Source organism: Hordeum vulgare, chromosome 2H, assembly GCF_904849725.1.
Source record: "Hordeum vulgare subsp. vulgare chromosome 2H, MorexV3_pseudomolecules_assembly, whole genome shotgun sequence".
Taxonomy (NCBI): Eukaryota; Viridiplantae; Streptophyta; class Magnoliopsida; order Poales; family Poaceae; genus Hordeum; species Hordeum vulgare.
This window is the reverse complement of record NC_058519.1, coordinates 622945636-622963028: the sequence shown is the minus strand read 5'-3', so window position 1 is coordinate 622963028 and position 17393 is coordinate 622945636. Positions and strand designations below refer to the sequence as shown.

The window sequence follows — 17393 nt, the reverse complement described above, 5'->3', positions numbered from 1 at the left end:
TGAGGATTCCTTGACTTGTTTAATGTTTAAACAGTGGTTACATGTCGCGTGAATATGCCATGGGCGTGTTTTTTTTTCCTGTAAAATCGGGCACATATAGCTTCGGCGTTCTTCTCTTAGAGATTATCAATGGCTTTAAGAACAATTCGACTCAGCTCATAACAAACTTTTCTAGCCTTATCACTTATGTAAGTATGGTTACAAGATATTTTCAATTTTCCCCTCCATCCTTTTCCAGCAGAAAAGTTAGTAACTTGATGTTGACCTCATTCTATTTCTCACACATGGAAATTGTGGGAAGATGGAAACACAATTGAACTTGTGGACTCTTACTTTGTTGGAAGTTGCCAACTTTATGAAGTTCCGTGTTGTATTCATGTGGGACTCTTGTGTGTTCAGACCGTGCTAGGGATAGGCCACTTATGTCATCAATTATGTTTATGTTAGAGAACGAAAGCGCACCGCTTCCGGCTCCAAAGCAACCGTTATACTTTGCTCTAAGTACTTGTGCACATGAAGAAGGAAGGGAGGTTACACCAAACTCTATGAATGCAGTGAGTATTGTTAGATGTGTATAGTCCCCTTTTTGGTATATCCCCATTGTATAAGAGATTTCCTGCATTTTACCTCACATGTACATGTATTGGCCTTTGAATCTTTATGAGAGTTAGTTGCTCATTATCCAACATGGTATCAGATGCCAGGTTCCTCCTCCCGCACGATGCAACTCTATGCTTGATCCACCTCCACCGTCGTTGCTGCTAGGCTCCGTCCCTAGTTGCTCCGGCTGCTCATGTCGATCTTGGCCTCGTCTTCCTCCCGTCCAGACGCTTCAGCTTGCTCTACCAATCGCGTGAGGAGGTTTATATGCAGCTACCACCGGGGTACTATGCTCCTGATGGTATGGTCTGCCGACTTTGACGCTCCCTCTATGGTCTTAAACATGCCCCTCGCGCCTGGTTTGAGCGTTTTGCCTCTATGGTGACTGCCGCTGGCTTCTCTCCCAATGATCATGACCCCGTGTTGTTTGTTCACACGTCTCCTCATGGTCGGACTCTTCTCCGTCTATATGTTGATGACATGATCATCACTGGCGACGACACTGACTACATTGCCTTTGTTAAGGCATGCCTTCGCGACCAGTTCCTCATGACCGATCTTGGTCCACTTCGCTCTTTTCTTGGGTTTGAGATATCTTCGACCCCTGATGGCTTCTTCATCTGTCACGAAAAATATATTCAGGATCTTCTTGCTCGGTCCGCTCTCGGTGATGAATGCACTGTTGTGACTCCTATGGAGCTCAACATTCAGCTTCGTGCTTCCGACGGTGATCCTCTTCCTAATCCCACTTGCTACCGCCGCCTTGTTGGAAGCCTTGTCTATCTTGCTGTTACACGTCCTAACATCTCCTATCCTGTCCACATTCCGAGTCAGTTTGTTTCAGCCTCACCTTTGTCCACTATAGTCACCTCCTCCATTTTCTACTATATCTTCGTGGCACGATCTCTCATCGCCTTTTCTTTCCCCGCTCCAGCTCTCTCGAGCCCAGGCCTACTCTGATGCTACATAGGCTAGTGATCCATCTGATCGTTACTCGTCGTCTACTTACTGTGTCTTTCTTGGTGGCTCTCTTATTGCTTGGAAGACAAAGAAACAAACGTAGTTTTTTGCTCGAGTATTGAGGCTGAGTTGCGAGCGATGGCTATGTTGATGGCTGAGGTGATCCGGTTACGATGATTACTTGAGGATTTTAGTGTGTCTGCTACTACATCGAATCCCTTGCTGTCAGAGAGTACATGTGCTATCAATATTGCACGTGACCCAGTGAATCGTGAGCTCACAAATCACATCGGTGTGGATGCCCACTTTCAGGGACGATTCTAGGGGGGACAAGGGGGGGCTAGACCCCCCTAACAAATTGATTTTTCTACTATAATAATGGTTGTTGTAGCTATTTTTTTTTACTTTATATAAACTTTGCCTCCTCCATAAACAAACTTGCCCCCTCTATGATTGCATGTTGGCTTCGTCCCTGCCCACTTTGTGTGGGTCGCTCTGCAAGATCAGACTCTCGCTCTTCACTATGTGTCCTTTGAGTTGCAATTGACGGACTTCTTCACGAAGGTACAGAATCGAGCGCAACATGGGTTCTTTCTTTCCAAACTCAGTGTTGTTAATCCACCATGAGTTTGAGGAGGTGTTGGAAATATGCCCTAGAGGCAATAATAAAATGGTTATTATCATATTTCCTTGTTCATGATAATCGTCTATCGTTCATGCCATAATTGTATTAACAGGAAACACTAATACATGTGTGAATGAATAGATCACAATGTGTCCCTAGCAAGCCTCTAGTTAGCTAGCTCGTTAGTCAATAGATGATCATGATTTCCTGATCATGGACATTGGATGTCATTGATAACGGGATCACATCATTGGGAGAATGATGTGGTGGACAAGACCCAATCCTAAGCCTAGCACTAGATCGTATTGTTCGTATGCTAATGCTTTTCTAATGTCAAGTATCTTTTCCTTCGACCGTGAGATCGTGCAACTCCCGGATACCGTAGGAGTGCTTTGGGTGTATCAAACGTCACAACGTAACTGGGTGACTATAAAGATGCACTACGGGTACCTCCGAAAGTGTCTGTTGGGTTGGCACGAATCGAGATCGGGATTTGTCACTCCGTGTGACGGAGAGGTATCTCTGGGCCCACTCGGTAGAACATCATCATGAGCTCAATGTGACTAAGGAGTTAGTCACACGATGACGTGCTACGGAACGAGTAAAGAGACTTACCGGTAACGAGATTGAACAAGGTATAGGTATACCGACGATCGAATCTCGGGCAAGTTCTATACCGACAGACAAAGGGAATCGTATACGGGATTGATTGAATCCTTGACATCGTGGTTCATCCGATGAGATCATCGTGGAACAAGTGGGAGCCACCATGGGTATCCAGACCCCGCTGATGGTTATTGGCCAGAGAGGTGTCTCGGTCATGTCTGCCTGTCTCCCGAACCCGTAGGGTCTACACACTTAAGGTTTGATGACGCTAGGGTTATAGGGAATTGTTATACGAGATTACCGAAAGTTGTTCGGAGTCCCGGATGAGATCCCGGACGTCACGAGGAGCTCCGGAATGGTCCGGAGGTAAAGATTGATATATAGGACGGATGGTTTCGGACACCGGAAGTGTTTCGGGCATCACCGGTAACGTACCGGGACCACCGAAGGGGGGCTGCGACCCCAAGAGGTAAGATGGGCTAAGTGGGGGTGGGAACCAGCCCCTAGTTGGGCTGGTATGCCTCCCCACTCAGCCCATGGCGCAGGGGAAAGGAAAAGAGGGGGGGAACCCTAATTAAGGTGGGCCTTAGGCCCACCAGAGGGGTGCGCCACCCCTCCCCCTTGCCCTGGCCGCCACCCCTCTCCCATCTAAGGGCTGCCGCACCCCTTAGGGGTGGGAACCCTAAGGGCTGCGCCCCCTCCCCCTCCCCCTATATATAGATGAGGTTCGGGGCTGTTTGAGACACGGTTTAATCTCTCTCTCGCAGCCCTGCTCCTCTCCCTCCTCCTCTCTGCCGGCGCTTGGCGAAGCCTTGCCGGGAGACCTCGTCTCTCCACCAACACCACGCCGTCGTGTTGCTGGTCTTCTTCCCCAACCTCTCCCTACTCCTTGCTGGATCAAGGTGCGGGAGACGTCACCGGGCTGCACGTGTGTTGAACGCGGAGGTGCCGTTGTTCGGCACTAGATCGGAATCGCTGCGAGTACGACTCCATCAACCGCGTTCTAGCAAACGCTCCCGCTTAGCGATCTTCAAAGGTATGAAGATGCTCTTACCTCTCTCTCGTTGCTGGTCTCTCCATAGGAAGATCTGATTATGCGTAGGAAATTTTTTGAATTTATGCTACGTTACCCAACAGTGGCATCCGAGCCAGGTTTTCTATGCGTAGATTCCGTGCACGAGTAGAACACAAAAGTTGTGGGCGATGGTTTGTCAATTTGCTTGCCGTTACTAGTCTTATTCTTTTCCGGCGGTATTGTGGGATGAAGCGGCCCGGACCGACCTTACACGTACGCTTACGTGAGACTGGTTCCACCGACAAACATGCACATCGTGCATAAAGGTGGCTAGCGGGTGTCTGTCTCTCCTACTCTAGTCGGATTGGATTTGATGAAAAGGGTCCTTATGAAGGGTAAATAGCTTTGGCATATCATTGTTGTGGCTGTCACGTAGGTAAGAAGGCGTTCTTGCTAGAAACCCAAATCAGCCATGTAAAACTTGCAACAACAATTAGAGGACGTCTAACTTGTTTTTGCAGGGTTTGACATGTGATGTGATATGGCCAAAGTTGTGATGTTGCATGTATGATGTATGAGATGATCATGTTATTGTAATAGGTTTCACGACTTGCATGTCGATGAGTATGACAACCGGCAGGAGCCATAGGAGTTGTCTTAATTTATTGTATGAGATGCAACGCCATGTGCTTGCTACTTTTACTTCATTGCTAACGATTAGCCATAGTAGTAGTGATAGTAGTAGTTGGCGTGACGACTTCACGAAGACACGATGATGGAGATCATGATGATGGAGATCATGGTGTCACGCCGGTGACGATGATGATCATGCGATGCCTGAAGATGGAGATCGAATGAGCAAAGATGATAATGGCCATATCATGTCACTATATGATTGCATTGTGATGTTTATCATGTTTTACATCTTATTGATTAGAACGACGGTAGCATAATAAGATGATCCCTCTAAAAAAATTTCGAGAACGTATTCCCCTAAGTGTGCACCGTTGCGAAGGTTCGTTGTCTCGAAGCACCACGTGATGATCGGGTGTGATAGATTCTAACGTTCGCATACAACGGGTGTAAGCCAGGTTTGCACACGCAAAACACTTAGGTTGACTCGACGAGCTTAGCATGTACAGACATGACCTCGAATACAAGAGACCGAAAGGTCGAACATGAGTCGTATGGTTGAATACGATCAGCATGAAGTTGCTCACCATGGTGACTAGTCCGTCTCACGTGATGATCGGACACGGGTTAGTCAACATGGATCATGTATCACTTAGATGACTAGAGGGATGTCGATTTAAGTGGGAGTTCATACTTAATTTGATTAAATGAACTTAATTGTCATGAACTTAGTCTAAAAATTGTCTTTATAAATATTGTAGATATCCAACGTGAACCTCAACTTCAACGCATTCCTAGAGAAAAACAAGCTGAAAGATGATGGTAGCAACTATGCGGACTGGGTTCGCAACCTGAAGCTCATCCTTGAAGCAGCTAAAAAGGCTTATGTCCTTAATGCACCGCTAGGTGACCCTCCCACTCCCGCAGCAGCGCAGGACGTTCTAAACGTCTGGCAAGCGCGGAGCGATGACTACTCTCTGGTCAGGTGTGGCATGTTATACAGTTTAGAAACGGGGCTCCAAAGACGTTTTGAGCAACACGGGGCATATGAGATGTTCCAAGAGCTGAAGCTAGTATTTCAAGCTCATGCCCGTGTCGAGAGATATGAAGTCTCCGACAAGTTCTTCAGCTGTAAGATGGAGGAGAACAGTTCTGTCAGTGAGCACATACTCAAAATGTATGGGTTACACGGTCGTCTGACTTCACTTGGAGTCGAACTTCCGGATGATGCTATCATTGACAGAATCCTCCAGTCTCTCCCACCAAGCTACAAAGGCTTTGTGCTTAACTACAACATGCAAGGGATGGAGAAAACCATTCCCGAGTTGTACTCGATGCTCAAGCCTGCAGAAGTAGAAATCAAGAAGGAGCATCAAGTGTTGATGGTCAACAAGACCACTAGTTTCAAGAAAGGCAAGGGTAAGAAGAACTTCAAGAAAGACGGCAAAGCTGTTGCCGCGCCCGGTAAGCCAGATGCCGGAAAGAAGAAAAAGAACGGACCCAAGCCTGAGACTGAGTGCTTCTATTGCAAGGGAAAGGGTCACTGGAAGCAAAACTGCCCCAAATACTTAGCGGACAAGAAGGCCAGCAACGTTAAAGGTATATGTGATATACATGTTATTGATGTGTACCTTACCAGCGCTCGTAGTAGCTCCTGGGTATTTGATACTGGTGCTGTTGCTCACATTTGCAACTCAAAGCAGGAACTTCGGAATAAGCGGAGACTGGCCAAGGACGAGGTGACGATGCGCGTCGGGAATGGTTCAAAAGTCGATGTGATCGCCGTCGGCACGCTACCTCTACATCTACCGTCGGGATTAGTTTTGAACCTCAATAATTGTTATTTAGTACCAGCTTTAAGCATGAACATTGTATCAGGGTCTTGCTTAATGCGAGACGGCTACTCATTTAAGTCAGAGAATAATGGTTGTTCTATTTATATGAGTGATATGTTTTATGGTCATGCTCCGCTGGTGAATGGTTTATTCTTAATGAATCTCGATCGTGATGTTACACATATTCATAGTGTGAGTACCAAAAGATGCAAAGTTGATAATGATAGTCCCACATACTTGTGGCACTGCCGCCTTGGTCATATCGGCGTTAAGCGCATGAAGAAGCTCCATACTGATGGACTGCTAGAGTCTCTTGACTTTGAATCATTTGACACATGCGAACCGTGCCTCATGGGCAAGATGACTAAGACTCCATTCTCAGGAATAATGAAGAGAGCCTCCGACTTATTGGAAATAATACATACTGATGTGTGTGGTCCAATGAACGTTGAAGCTCGCGGTGGTTATCGTTATGTTCTCACTCTCACCGATGATTTGAGTAGGTATGGGTATATCTACTTGATGAAGCACAAATCTGAGACGTTTGAAAAGTTCAAGGAATTTCAGAGTGAGGTTGAGAATCAACGTGACAGAAAGATTAAATGTCTACGATCTGATCGTGGAGGAGAATATTTGAGTCACGAGTTTGGCACACACCTAAGGAAGTGTGAAATCGTTTCACAACTAACGCCGCCTGGCACACCGCAGCGCAACGGAGTGTCTGAACGTCGTAATCGCACTTTATTAGATATGGTACGATCTATGATGTCTCTCACCGACTTACCGCTATCATTTTGGGGATATGCATTAGAAACTGCAGCATTCACTTTAAATAGGGCACCGTCTAAATCCGTTGAGACGACACCGTATGAACTATGGTTTCGCAAGAAACCTAAGTTGTCGTTTCTTAAAGTTTGGGGCTGCGATGCTTATGTGAAGAAACTTCAACCAGAAAAGCTCGAACCCAAAGCGGAGAAATGCGTATTCATAGGATACCCTAAGGAAACTATTGGGTATACCTTCTATCTTAGATCCGAAGGTAAAACCTTTGTTGCCAAGAACGGATCCTTTCTAGAGAAAGAGTTTCTCTCGAAAGAAGTAAGTGGGAGGAAGGTAGAACTTGATGAGGTAATTACACCCCCTCTCGAACAGGAAAGTAGCGCAGCGCAAGAAGTTGTTCCTGTGGTGCCTACACCGACTGAAGAGGAAGTTAATGATGATGATCTTGAAGCTTCGGATCAAGTTACTACTGAACCACGAAGGTCCACAAGGGTACGCTCCGCACCAGAGTGGTACGGCAACCCTGTGATGGAAATCATGTTGTTAGACAACGGTGAACCTTCGAACTATGAAGAAGCGATGGCAGGCCCGGATTCCAACAAATGGCTTGAGGCCATGAAATCCGAGATAGGATCCATGTGTGAGAACAAAGTATGGACTTTGGTGGACTTGCCCGATGAATGGCGAGCCATAGAAAATAAATGGATGTTCAAGAAGAAGACTGATGCAAACGGCAATGTGACCGTTTACAAAGCTCGACTTGTCGCAAAGGGTTTTCGACAAATTCAAGGAGTTGACTACGAAGAGACTTTCTCTCCCGTAGCGAAGCTGAAATCAGTCCGAATCATGTTAGCAATTGCCGCCTTTTATGATTATGAAATTTGGCAAATGGACGTCAAAACAGCGTTCCTTAACGGGAATCTTAAGGAAGAGTTGTATATGATTCAACCAGAAGGTTTTGTCGATCCTAAAGGTGCTAACAAAGTATGCAAGCTCCAGCGCTCCATCTATGGGCTGGTGCAAGCATCTCGGAGTTGGAACATTCGCTTTAATGAGGTGATTAAGGCGTTTGGGTTCATACAGGTTTACGGAGAAGCCTGTCTGTACAAGAAAGTGAGTGGGAGCTCTGTAGCTTTCCTCGTACTATATGTGGATGACATATTATTGATGGGGAATAATATAGAGATGTTGGAGAGCATAAAGGCCTATTTGAACAAGAGTTTTTCAATGAAGGACCTTGGAGAAGCTGCATACATATTAGGCATCAAGATCTATAGAGATAGATCGAGACGCCTCATAGGTCTTTCGCAAAGTACATACCTTGACAAGATATTGAAGAAATTCAATATGGAAAACTCAAAGAAAGGGTTCTTGCCAGTTTTGCAAGGTATGAGATTGAGTAAGACTCAGTCGCCGACCACGGCAGCAGATAGAGAAAAGATGAGTTCTGTCCCCTACGCTTCAGCCGTGGGATCTCTAATGTATGCCATGCTGTGTACCAGACCTGATATAAACCTTGCGATAAGCTTGGTAGGAAGGTACCAAAGTAATCCCGATGCGGAACACTGGACAGCGGTCAAGAATATCCTTAAGTACCTGAAAAGGACTAAGGAAATGTTTCTCGTTTATGGAGGTGACGAAGAGCTCGTCGTAAAGGGTTACGTCGATGCTAGCTTCGACACAGATCCGGATGACTCTAAGTCACAAACCGGATACGTATATGTGTTGAATGGTGGGGCAGTGAGCTGGTGCAGCAGCAAGCAAGAAGTCGTGGCAGCATCTACATGTGAAGCGGAGTACATAGCTGCTTCAGAAGCGGCTCATGAAGGAATTTGGATGAAGGAGCTCATCACCGACCTTGGAGTGGTTCCAAGCGCGTCGGGTCCTATGACACTCTTCTGTGGTAACACTGGAGCCATTGCCATAACCAAAGAGCCCAGGTTTCACCGGAAGACGAAGCACATCAAGCGCCGCTACAACTCCATCCAGGACCATGTCCAAACTGGAGTAATAGATATTTGTAAAGTACACACAGATCTGAATATTGCAGACCCGTTGACTAAACCTCTTCCACGAGCAAAACATGATCAGCACCATAATGCTATGGGTGTTCGATACATCACAATGTAACTAGATTATTGTCTCTAGTGCAAGTGGGAGACTGTTGGAAATATGCCCTAGAGGCAATAATAAAATGGTTATTATCATATTTCCTTGTTCATGATAATCGTCTATCGTTCATGCTATAATTGTATTAACAGGAAACACTAATACATGTGTGAATGAATAGATCACAATGTGTCCCTAGCAAGCCTCTAGTTAGCTAGCTCGTTAGTCAATAGATGATCATGATTTCCTGATCATGGACATTGGATGTCATTGATAACGGGATCACATCATTGGAAGAATGATGTGGTGGACAAGACCCAATCCTAAGCCTAGCACTAGATCGTATTGTTCGTATGCTAATGCTTTTCTAATGTCAAGTATCTTTTCCTTCGACTGTGAGATCGTGCAACTCCCGGATACCGTAGGAGTGCTTTGGGTGTATCAAACGTCACAACGTAACTGGGTGACTATAAAGATGCACTGCGGGTACCTCCGAAAGTGTCTGTTGGGTTGGCACGAATCGAGATCGGGATTTGTCACTCCGTGTGACGGAGAGGTATCTCTGGGCCCACTCGGTAGAACATCATCATGAGCTCAATGTGACTAAGGAGTTAGTCACACGATGACGTGCTACGGAACGAGTAAAGAGACTTACCGGTAACGAGATTGAACAAGGTATAGGTATACCGACGATCGAATCTCGGGCAAGTTCTATACCGACAGACAAAGGGAATCGTATACGGGATTGATTGAATCCTTGACATCGTGGTTCATCCGATGAGATCATCGTGGAACAAGTGGGAGCCACCATGGGTATCCAGACCCCGCTGATGTTTATTGGCCAGAGAGGTGTCTCGGTCATGTCTGCCTGTCTCCCGAACCCGTAGGGTCTACACACTTAAGGTTCGATGACGCTAGGGTTATAGGGAATTGTTATACGAGATTACCGAAAGTTGTTCGGAGTCCCGGATGAGATCCCGGACATCACGAGGAGCTCCGGAATGGTCCGGAGATAAAGATTGATATATAGGACGGATGGTTTCGGACACCGGAAGTGTTTCGGGCATCACCGGTAACGTACCGGGACCACCGGGACCACCGGAGGTGGTCCCGGGGGACCACCGAAGGGGGGCTGCGACCCCAAGAGGTAAGATGGGCTAAGTGGGGGTGGGAACCAGCCCCTAGTTGGGCTGGTATGCCTCCCCACTCAGCCCATGGCGCAGGGGAAAGGAAAAGAGGGGGGGAACCCTAATTTAGGTGGGCCTTAGGCCCACCAGAGGGGTGCGCCACCCCTCCCCCTTGCCCTGGCCGCCACCCCTCTCCCATCTAAGGGCTGCCGCACCCATTAGGGGTGGGAACCCTAAGGGCTGCGCCCCCTCCCCCTCCCCCTATATATAGATGAGGTTCGGGGCTGTTTGAGACACGGTTTAATCTCTCTCTCGCAGCCCTGCTCCTCTCCCTCCTCCTCTCTGCCGGCGCTTGGCGAAGCCTTGCCGGGAGACCTCGTCTCTCCACCAACACCACGCCGTCGTGTTGCTGGTCTTCTTCCCCAACCTCTCCCTCCTCCTTGCTGGATCAAGGTGCGGGAGACGTCACCGGGCTGCACGTGTGTTGAACGCGGAGGTGCCGTTGTTCGGCACTAGATCGGAATCGCTGCGAGTACGACTCCATCAACCGCGTTCTAGCAAACGCTTCCGCTTAGCGATCTTCAAAGGTATGAAGATGCTCTTACCTCTCTCTCGTTGCTGGTCTCTCCATAGGAAGATCTGATTATGCATAGGAATTTTTTTGAATTTATGCTACGTTACCTAACAGGGGGGGAGGGGGTGATGTTAGATGTGTATAGTCTCCTTTTCGGTATATCTCCATTGTACAAGGGTTTCCTGCATTTTACCTCACATGTATATGTATTGATCTTTGGTCCTTTGTGAAAGTTAGTTGCTCATTATCCAACAAGTATTACAAGATTGATGGCCGTTAGTATATTCAGATCTTAGTACAACTTAATTGTCTACTTTATGGTTTGCTCTCGGTGAACTGATTTTTTGTGTGGTTATTTATAATAACTTTGTACTCCATACGTCCCACTAAAGTTGTACTAAGTCAGCGATAACTTGTACCGTTTTGAGCCCGACACTGCACTCTGTCTCGCGCGCGTCCTCGCGTGGCCGTCCGAGCTTCCCCACCCTTGCCTCGCTCCTCACCGGTGCCGCCCCGCCCTGATTCGGGCCGCTGATGGCCTGCTCCGCCTTGCACGTGGACGACCTCGTCTCGGCAGTGGAGGTCGAACCGACCGCAATTCAGACCGACGGCGGCAAATTCCGGCGTGCGGCGATGGATTCCAATGAATTTCAGGTACATTCCGACCAGTTCGCGGCGGCGCATCTGCTCCGACGAGGTTTGACCGTTTTGCGAGTTAAACGGTACATTGGCTCCGAAACTGTATATATAAGGTTTTATGAATTTATCATGTTAAAAAAATCAAACAAATTTCACGAAATCTGTCAGACATTGTTTTTTTTTTATCAAAACTATAAATACCTCGTTTTTTTACGAGGTTGGCGAGTTTACCGGGTCTGGCTGTTTGGTTCTTCCGCAGACCCGCCTTGCCAAATCGTGGGCGCTCGTGACGGCCCAGCAAAGTTCTTCCCTCGTCTCTCTCTCGAAAAAAAGAAAAATGAAAAAACAAAGTTCTTCCCCAAACCCCCGTCAGTTCCTCGACCAAATCTACGCCGGTTGCCCTCTTGGGTGGAGCAATCCAGGCGCGGATGGAGAAGCCACGCCGACGTTCCTATCCCAACTGACCATCATGTCCATGCCCGGCACCAGGAGGAAGGCGACGGCCTCGTCCGCGGCTGCTGTGGCACGGCGGCCGAAAGAGGTCGCCGTGGTTACCGTCATCGGTTGACGGGGCAGCAGGAGCTCGCTGCCATGGCGTGACCCTCCATCCGCCCCACGCCTCCGAGCCATGAGGTTTCTCCTGTCGCACTCTCAGTCCAAAGTCACATCTCCCCGATGGAGACTTAAACCTTAACACCTAACAACGACTTTTCCCTGCGTGGACTTGTCTTCACACAGACACGCACGGTGGGTAGTACAGTACTACTCTGAACACCCAGCAAACCCGAGAGAACATCCACGCAGCGTCGAGGACTCGCCTTCACACAGAAGCCGCACTATTCTTGCTGCTTGCATTGTCCAATCCCGGTTTGGCCGGAACAAAAATCCCCTCCCTGCAACAACAGCCCAAAATCATTCCGAAGAAGTTCTTCAGAAGAACCATGTGCCCCTGGGTTGCTTCCTTCTTCACATGACGAAGATGAAGCAGGCCGGCACGCCGTGCATTCCGGTTTTGATCCTCCTGTTCTTGACTCCATTCTGCAGATCCGATGACCGGCTGTCGCCTGCGAGGCCGCTCTCCCCTGGCGACACGATCGTCTCCAAGGGCGGGGACTTCGCGCTCGGCTTCTTCTCCCCCGACGGCTCCAACACAAGCCTGTACCTTGGCATATGGTACCACAACATGCCCGGCCGCACCGTCGTATGGACCGCCAACCGCGACGATCCAATCGCCGCAGGTTCGTCTCCGACGCTCGCCATCACCAACAGTTCTGACCTGGTGCTGTCGGACTCCCAAGGTCGCACTCCTTGGGTGGTGAAGAGCGACATCACGGGCTTGGGAGTTGCTGCGGTGCTGCTTGACACGGGGAACTTTGTCCTCCAGTCTCCAAATGGCACGTCCATATGGCAGAGTTTTGATCACCCGACGGACACGCTCCTCCCAGGTAGGATTGTGTTGAGCAAGAAGGGTCGTGTTATTTGGCGCCTTGTTGCTTCTAAGGGCCTCAATGACCTATCAACTGGGGTCTTCTCTATGAGCCTTGATCCTAGCTCAGATCTTCAGTTTTTCCTTTGGAACGGGACTAGGCCCTACCGCCGTCTCTCTATCTTCAACGGCGAGATGGTAGTTGGCAACATATACCAGAATACGGTCGTGTATGAAGCCATTGTCAGGGCAGGGGATGGGCTCTATTATGATTTTAGAGTCTCCGATGACTCACAGTATGCACATCTTACGCTCGACTACATGGGTGTGTTGATTCTGAGATTTAACAACCGTTCGTCCTGGACTACCATCACCGCACCCCCTAGCTGCAACATCTACGCTTCATGTGGCCCGTTCAGCTATTGTGACTACACGGAGGCTGTCTGTCGTTGCCTCGATGGGTTTGTGCCCTCTGGTCCTAACTTTTCAAGCGGATGTAGAAGAATCGAAGAGCTGAAATGCAGCAAGCAAAGTCATTTCGTGACCTTACCTAGGATGATGGTCCCCGACAAATTTTTACGTGTCCACAACAGAAGCTTTGGCGAGTGCATGACTGAGTGCAGCAACAATTGCTTGTGTACAGCCTACGCTTATGCCAACTTCAGCACTAATGATGCTATTGCCGACCAGTCGAGGTGCTTGGTTTGGACAGGGGAGCTTATCGACACAGGAAAGTTTAGCGACTATGGCGAGAACCTGTACCTCCGGCTTGCCAACTCTCCTGGTATGCGCCAACTAGCATGGCACTTAATGTTATCATATGAACACCAACATTTAATCATTGGGCATCTGCTAGTATATTTATGAAGTTAACAGTATAGCAGTAACGGGCAAATACTTTTTTTGCATCCAACTACTTTGGTGCAAGCGTAATCTATAGACTATGACTATTCTATACAACCATAATGCAACATTAGACCTCTTTTTACCATAAGCATAGCAGTAATTCTAGAGGGTTACGTGTAGCACTTTTATTCGATCCATGGTTCACTCATGGCTGTAAATTAGCAATGTGCTAAACTTTCCGTTTTGCAGTTCAAAAGAATAACAAATTGGTAAAGATTGTACCACCAACCATGGCATGCGTGCTGGTACTTGCATGTATAGTCCTTGTCAGTATATGCAAATACAAAGGTAGACTGAAAAACGACCCTTATTTTCAAAATTCTACTTCATTTTACGAGTGTTAATAGCAGAAGTATTAATCTTTAGCAGGCACATGGCAGAAGAAGGAAATACACAAGGGATTGATGCTAGGATACCTTAACTCGTCCAGTGAAATGGATGGTGAACATGTCGAGTTTCCATTTGTTAGCTTCGAAGATATTGCTGCTGCAACTGATAATTTCTCTGAATTTAACCAAATTGGAAGTGGAGGTTTTGGTAAAGTTTACAAGGTAGCAGAAAGCCTTGCACCCACAGTTATAGTAGCACGTGCTCTGTTTTTGAAGAATAATTTTATTCGTGGAAACAACTGCTTTCATTGTTTAACAATTCAGGATGCTGCAAACATGTAGGGACTGTTGCAAGGTGACAAAGAAGTTGCTATCAAAAGGCTTAGTAAGGGTTCTGCCCAAGGGATAGAGGAGTTCAAAAATGAAATAATTCTAATTGCAAAATTGCAACACAGAAATCTTGTTAGACTTCTTGGTTGTTGTGTTTATGGAGATGAGAGGTTACTTATCTATGAATACTTACCTAACAAAAGCTTGGACACATTTCTTTTTGGTATGTTCAGACTTCTGATGCATATTACATGTTTTTGATTAACCAAAAAAACATCACTCAGTACTAATGATATATTTCATTTATTAATCTTCTTTGCAGATGATACAAGACAATATCTGCTTGATTGGCCCACACGCTTCAAAATAATCAAAGGGGTAGCCAGAGGGCTTCTTTACCTCCACCGAGACTCAAGATTAACTATAATTCACAGAGATCTCAAACCAAGCAACATCTTGTTGGATTCCGAAATGACTCCCAAAATATCAGACTTCGGTATGGCGAGGATCTTTGGTGGAAACAAAGAAGAGGCAAACACTACCCGGGTTGTTGGGACTTAGTAAGTTATTCAATGCACTAGCTACTTCTCAAGGTTCCAATTTCTGTTGTCTAGTTTTCTCAAATTATGCACCTCGTGCTGAATTGTCTAAAACAGTGGTTACATGTCGCCTGAATATGTGATGGGAGGTGCCTTTTCTGTAAAATCGGACACCTATAGCTTCGGTGTTCTTCTCTTGGAGATTGTAAGTGGCTTGAAGATCACCTCCCAGCAACTCGTAATGAACTTTGTCGGCCTTACAGCTTATGTAAGTATAGATAAATGCATAGAATCTCAATATGTCAAACATAGTAGTAACTCGATCATATGTTTGTTATATTGGCTTAGGCATGGAGACTATGGGAAGATGGAAAAGCAACCGAACTGGTGCACTCTTCGGTTACTGAGAGTTGCTCACTTCAGGAAGTTCTACGGTGTATCCATGTCGGACTCCTGTGCGTTCAAGACTGTCAAAATGATAGGCCACTCATGGCATCAGTTACTTTTATGTTAGAGAATGAAAGTGCACTGCTCCCAACACCAAAGCAGCCTGCATATTTTCCTCTACGAAGCTTCGAACCTGGAAACATAAGGGAAAACATGGAAAACTCTATGAATGTAGTGAGCATCACAACACTTGAGGGGCGTTAGATGGGAAGCCGTATACTTTATCAGAAACTGATACTTTATTATGTACAAATATGTGTAGTGCAATGTTTTTGGTAGATTGTTGTGTCATAGGGAGAAGGATGTGAATTGGGAACTAACAAGGAATGCATGCACTGTATCAGTATGTTAACAGCTTAAATTGCAGCAGATATCGTGGGCAAAATTGACAAAAATGACCTCTGGACCGAAACAACTCAGGAAGTGAACCCGAACGGAAAAAAATTCACCCGACTGACCCTTTGGTGTGGTGTCCCACACCTAGACGTCACACTACACTGTGTGATGCCTAAGACGTCGGTGCCACACGCCTGGCCACGCTGGTGCAGCTGGCCCCACCCGCAGGGCAGTGCGACGCCTAAGCCTCACGCGTCACACCCTCTAAAGTGTGGCGCCGAAGGCTTAGGCGCCACACTGCGACTTATCCAGCCACGTGCCAGCCCCCCTCCCCCACCTCCTCCTCATTCCCCTCGCTTCACTTCACTTCACAACTTGTGTTCAAGTCTTCCCCTTCCTCAAACCCCTCTCCAAATCAGCAGATCTGAAGGTTTGGACCGGGCATTTGTTGTCCAATCCCTCCCCTAAGGTAATCCCCCCGATCCCCTCCTTCTCATCCAAACAAAAATCTCTTTTGGTCATTTTGTTGCAAATTTGAGGAAACCCTAGTTTTTCATGAAATGTGGGATGTATATGATATTGTTGTATTTGTTTGTATGTTAGGATAAGGGGTATGATGGGGTTAGGATTAGGGTTGTTTGGATGTTTGCATTATGGTTGTTTTAGGGTTAGGCTAGGGTTAGGATTAGGGTTGTTTGGATGTTTGCATTATGGTTGTGTTAGGGTTAGGCTAGGGTTAGGGTTATGGATGTTTGGAAGTTAGGAATAGGGTTTATTTTTATTAAGTACATATTGTAGTATTTGGATGATTGCTTATAGAAAATATTGTATGTTGGGTTGTTTAGGGATGGGAAGAACATGTGTTTATGTTCATCACATGGACAAGGATGCCTTTTTAAAAGGCAATATTGATCCGGACCCGGATGAGCTTGACATGGTGTTCGATGTCTGTCCTAGCCATGCTGAATTGTTGGAATAAGTCTGAAAGGATTTGAATTGGATGGACCCTAGTGATGTAGTTGAGTTTGATGGTAGGCATAATGTGGGATTCGGAATGCACATTCGTTGGAAGACCATGCGTGTCAACTCCGAGCAACGTTGGCTTGCATACAAGGATACAGTGGCCGAATCACTAGACAAGGCTCTAGAGTTATTTGCCATCAAAACAAATGTTCCTAACTTGCAGTTGGATTTGAACCGGGTTGCCTCTCCGATTGTTCAAGCTAGTCCTCCACGCATCAACGAAGAGGCCAACATTGAACATCTTTCAGCACAACAATCTTGTATCCAACATGAACCATTGCTATAGGATGATGATGAGCACGATGATGATGAGAATGATGGTACTGTTCTTCCTGACAACAACCGTGGTGATTTGGACAAATATAATTTGCAAGACATAATGAACCATTCTATTTCGTACTCACGTGGCTATGCATCCGAGTCGGACGATGAGGGTCCCGATGAAGAAGTTGATGAGGAAGGGTTCACGGCAAAGGAGGCCGAAGCTTTCACGAATGTATTAGGGCGGGATCACCGGACACCATTGTTCGAGGATCTTAGCCTTGCGGATGAAG

The 17393-nt window shown here is 46.8% G+C and overlaps 1 protein-coding gene across 1 annotated transcript; it reads left to right on the top strand.

Annotated features, from left to right (window-relative positions):
• The first annotated feature begins 12285 nt into the window (after positions 1-12285).
• On the top strand, positions 12286-15773 carry LOC123430916 (G-type lectin S-receptor-like serine/threonine-protein kinase B120). Its single transcript, XM_045114745.1, has 7 exons — positions 12286-13713; positions 14025-14123; positions 14205-14386; positions 14507-14717; positions 14817-15054; positions 15151-15301; positions 15382-15773. Exons 1-7 carry the CDS (start codon positions 12474-12476, stop codon positions 15682-15684), a joined length of 2424 nt encoding a protein of 807 aa, XP_044970680.1. The 5' UTR covers positions 12286-12473; the 3' UTR covers positions 15685-15773.
• Positions 15774-17393: the final 1620 nt, after the last annotated feature.

Bases quoted from the DNA above. Each gene is read 5' to 3' on its own strand.
- LOC123430916 (XM_045114745.1), top strand. From the start codon at position 12,474: ATGACGAAGATGAAGCAGGCCGGCACGCCGTGCATTCCGGTTTTGATC. The intron at 14,718-14,816 runs GTATGTTCAGAC...TCTTCTTTGCAG, and splicing joins CTTGGACACATTTCTTTTTG to ATGATACAAGACAATATCTG. The intron at 15,302-15,381 runs GTAAGTATAGAT...ATATTGGCTTAG, and splicing joins TTGTCGGCCTTACAGCTTAT to GCATGGAGACTATGGGAAGA.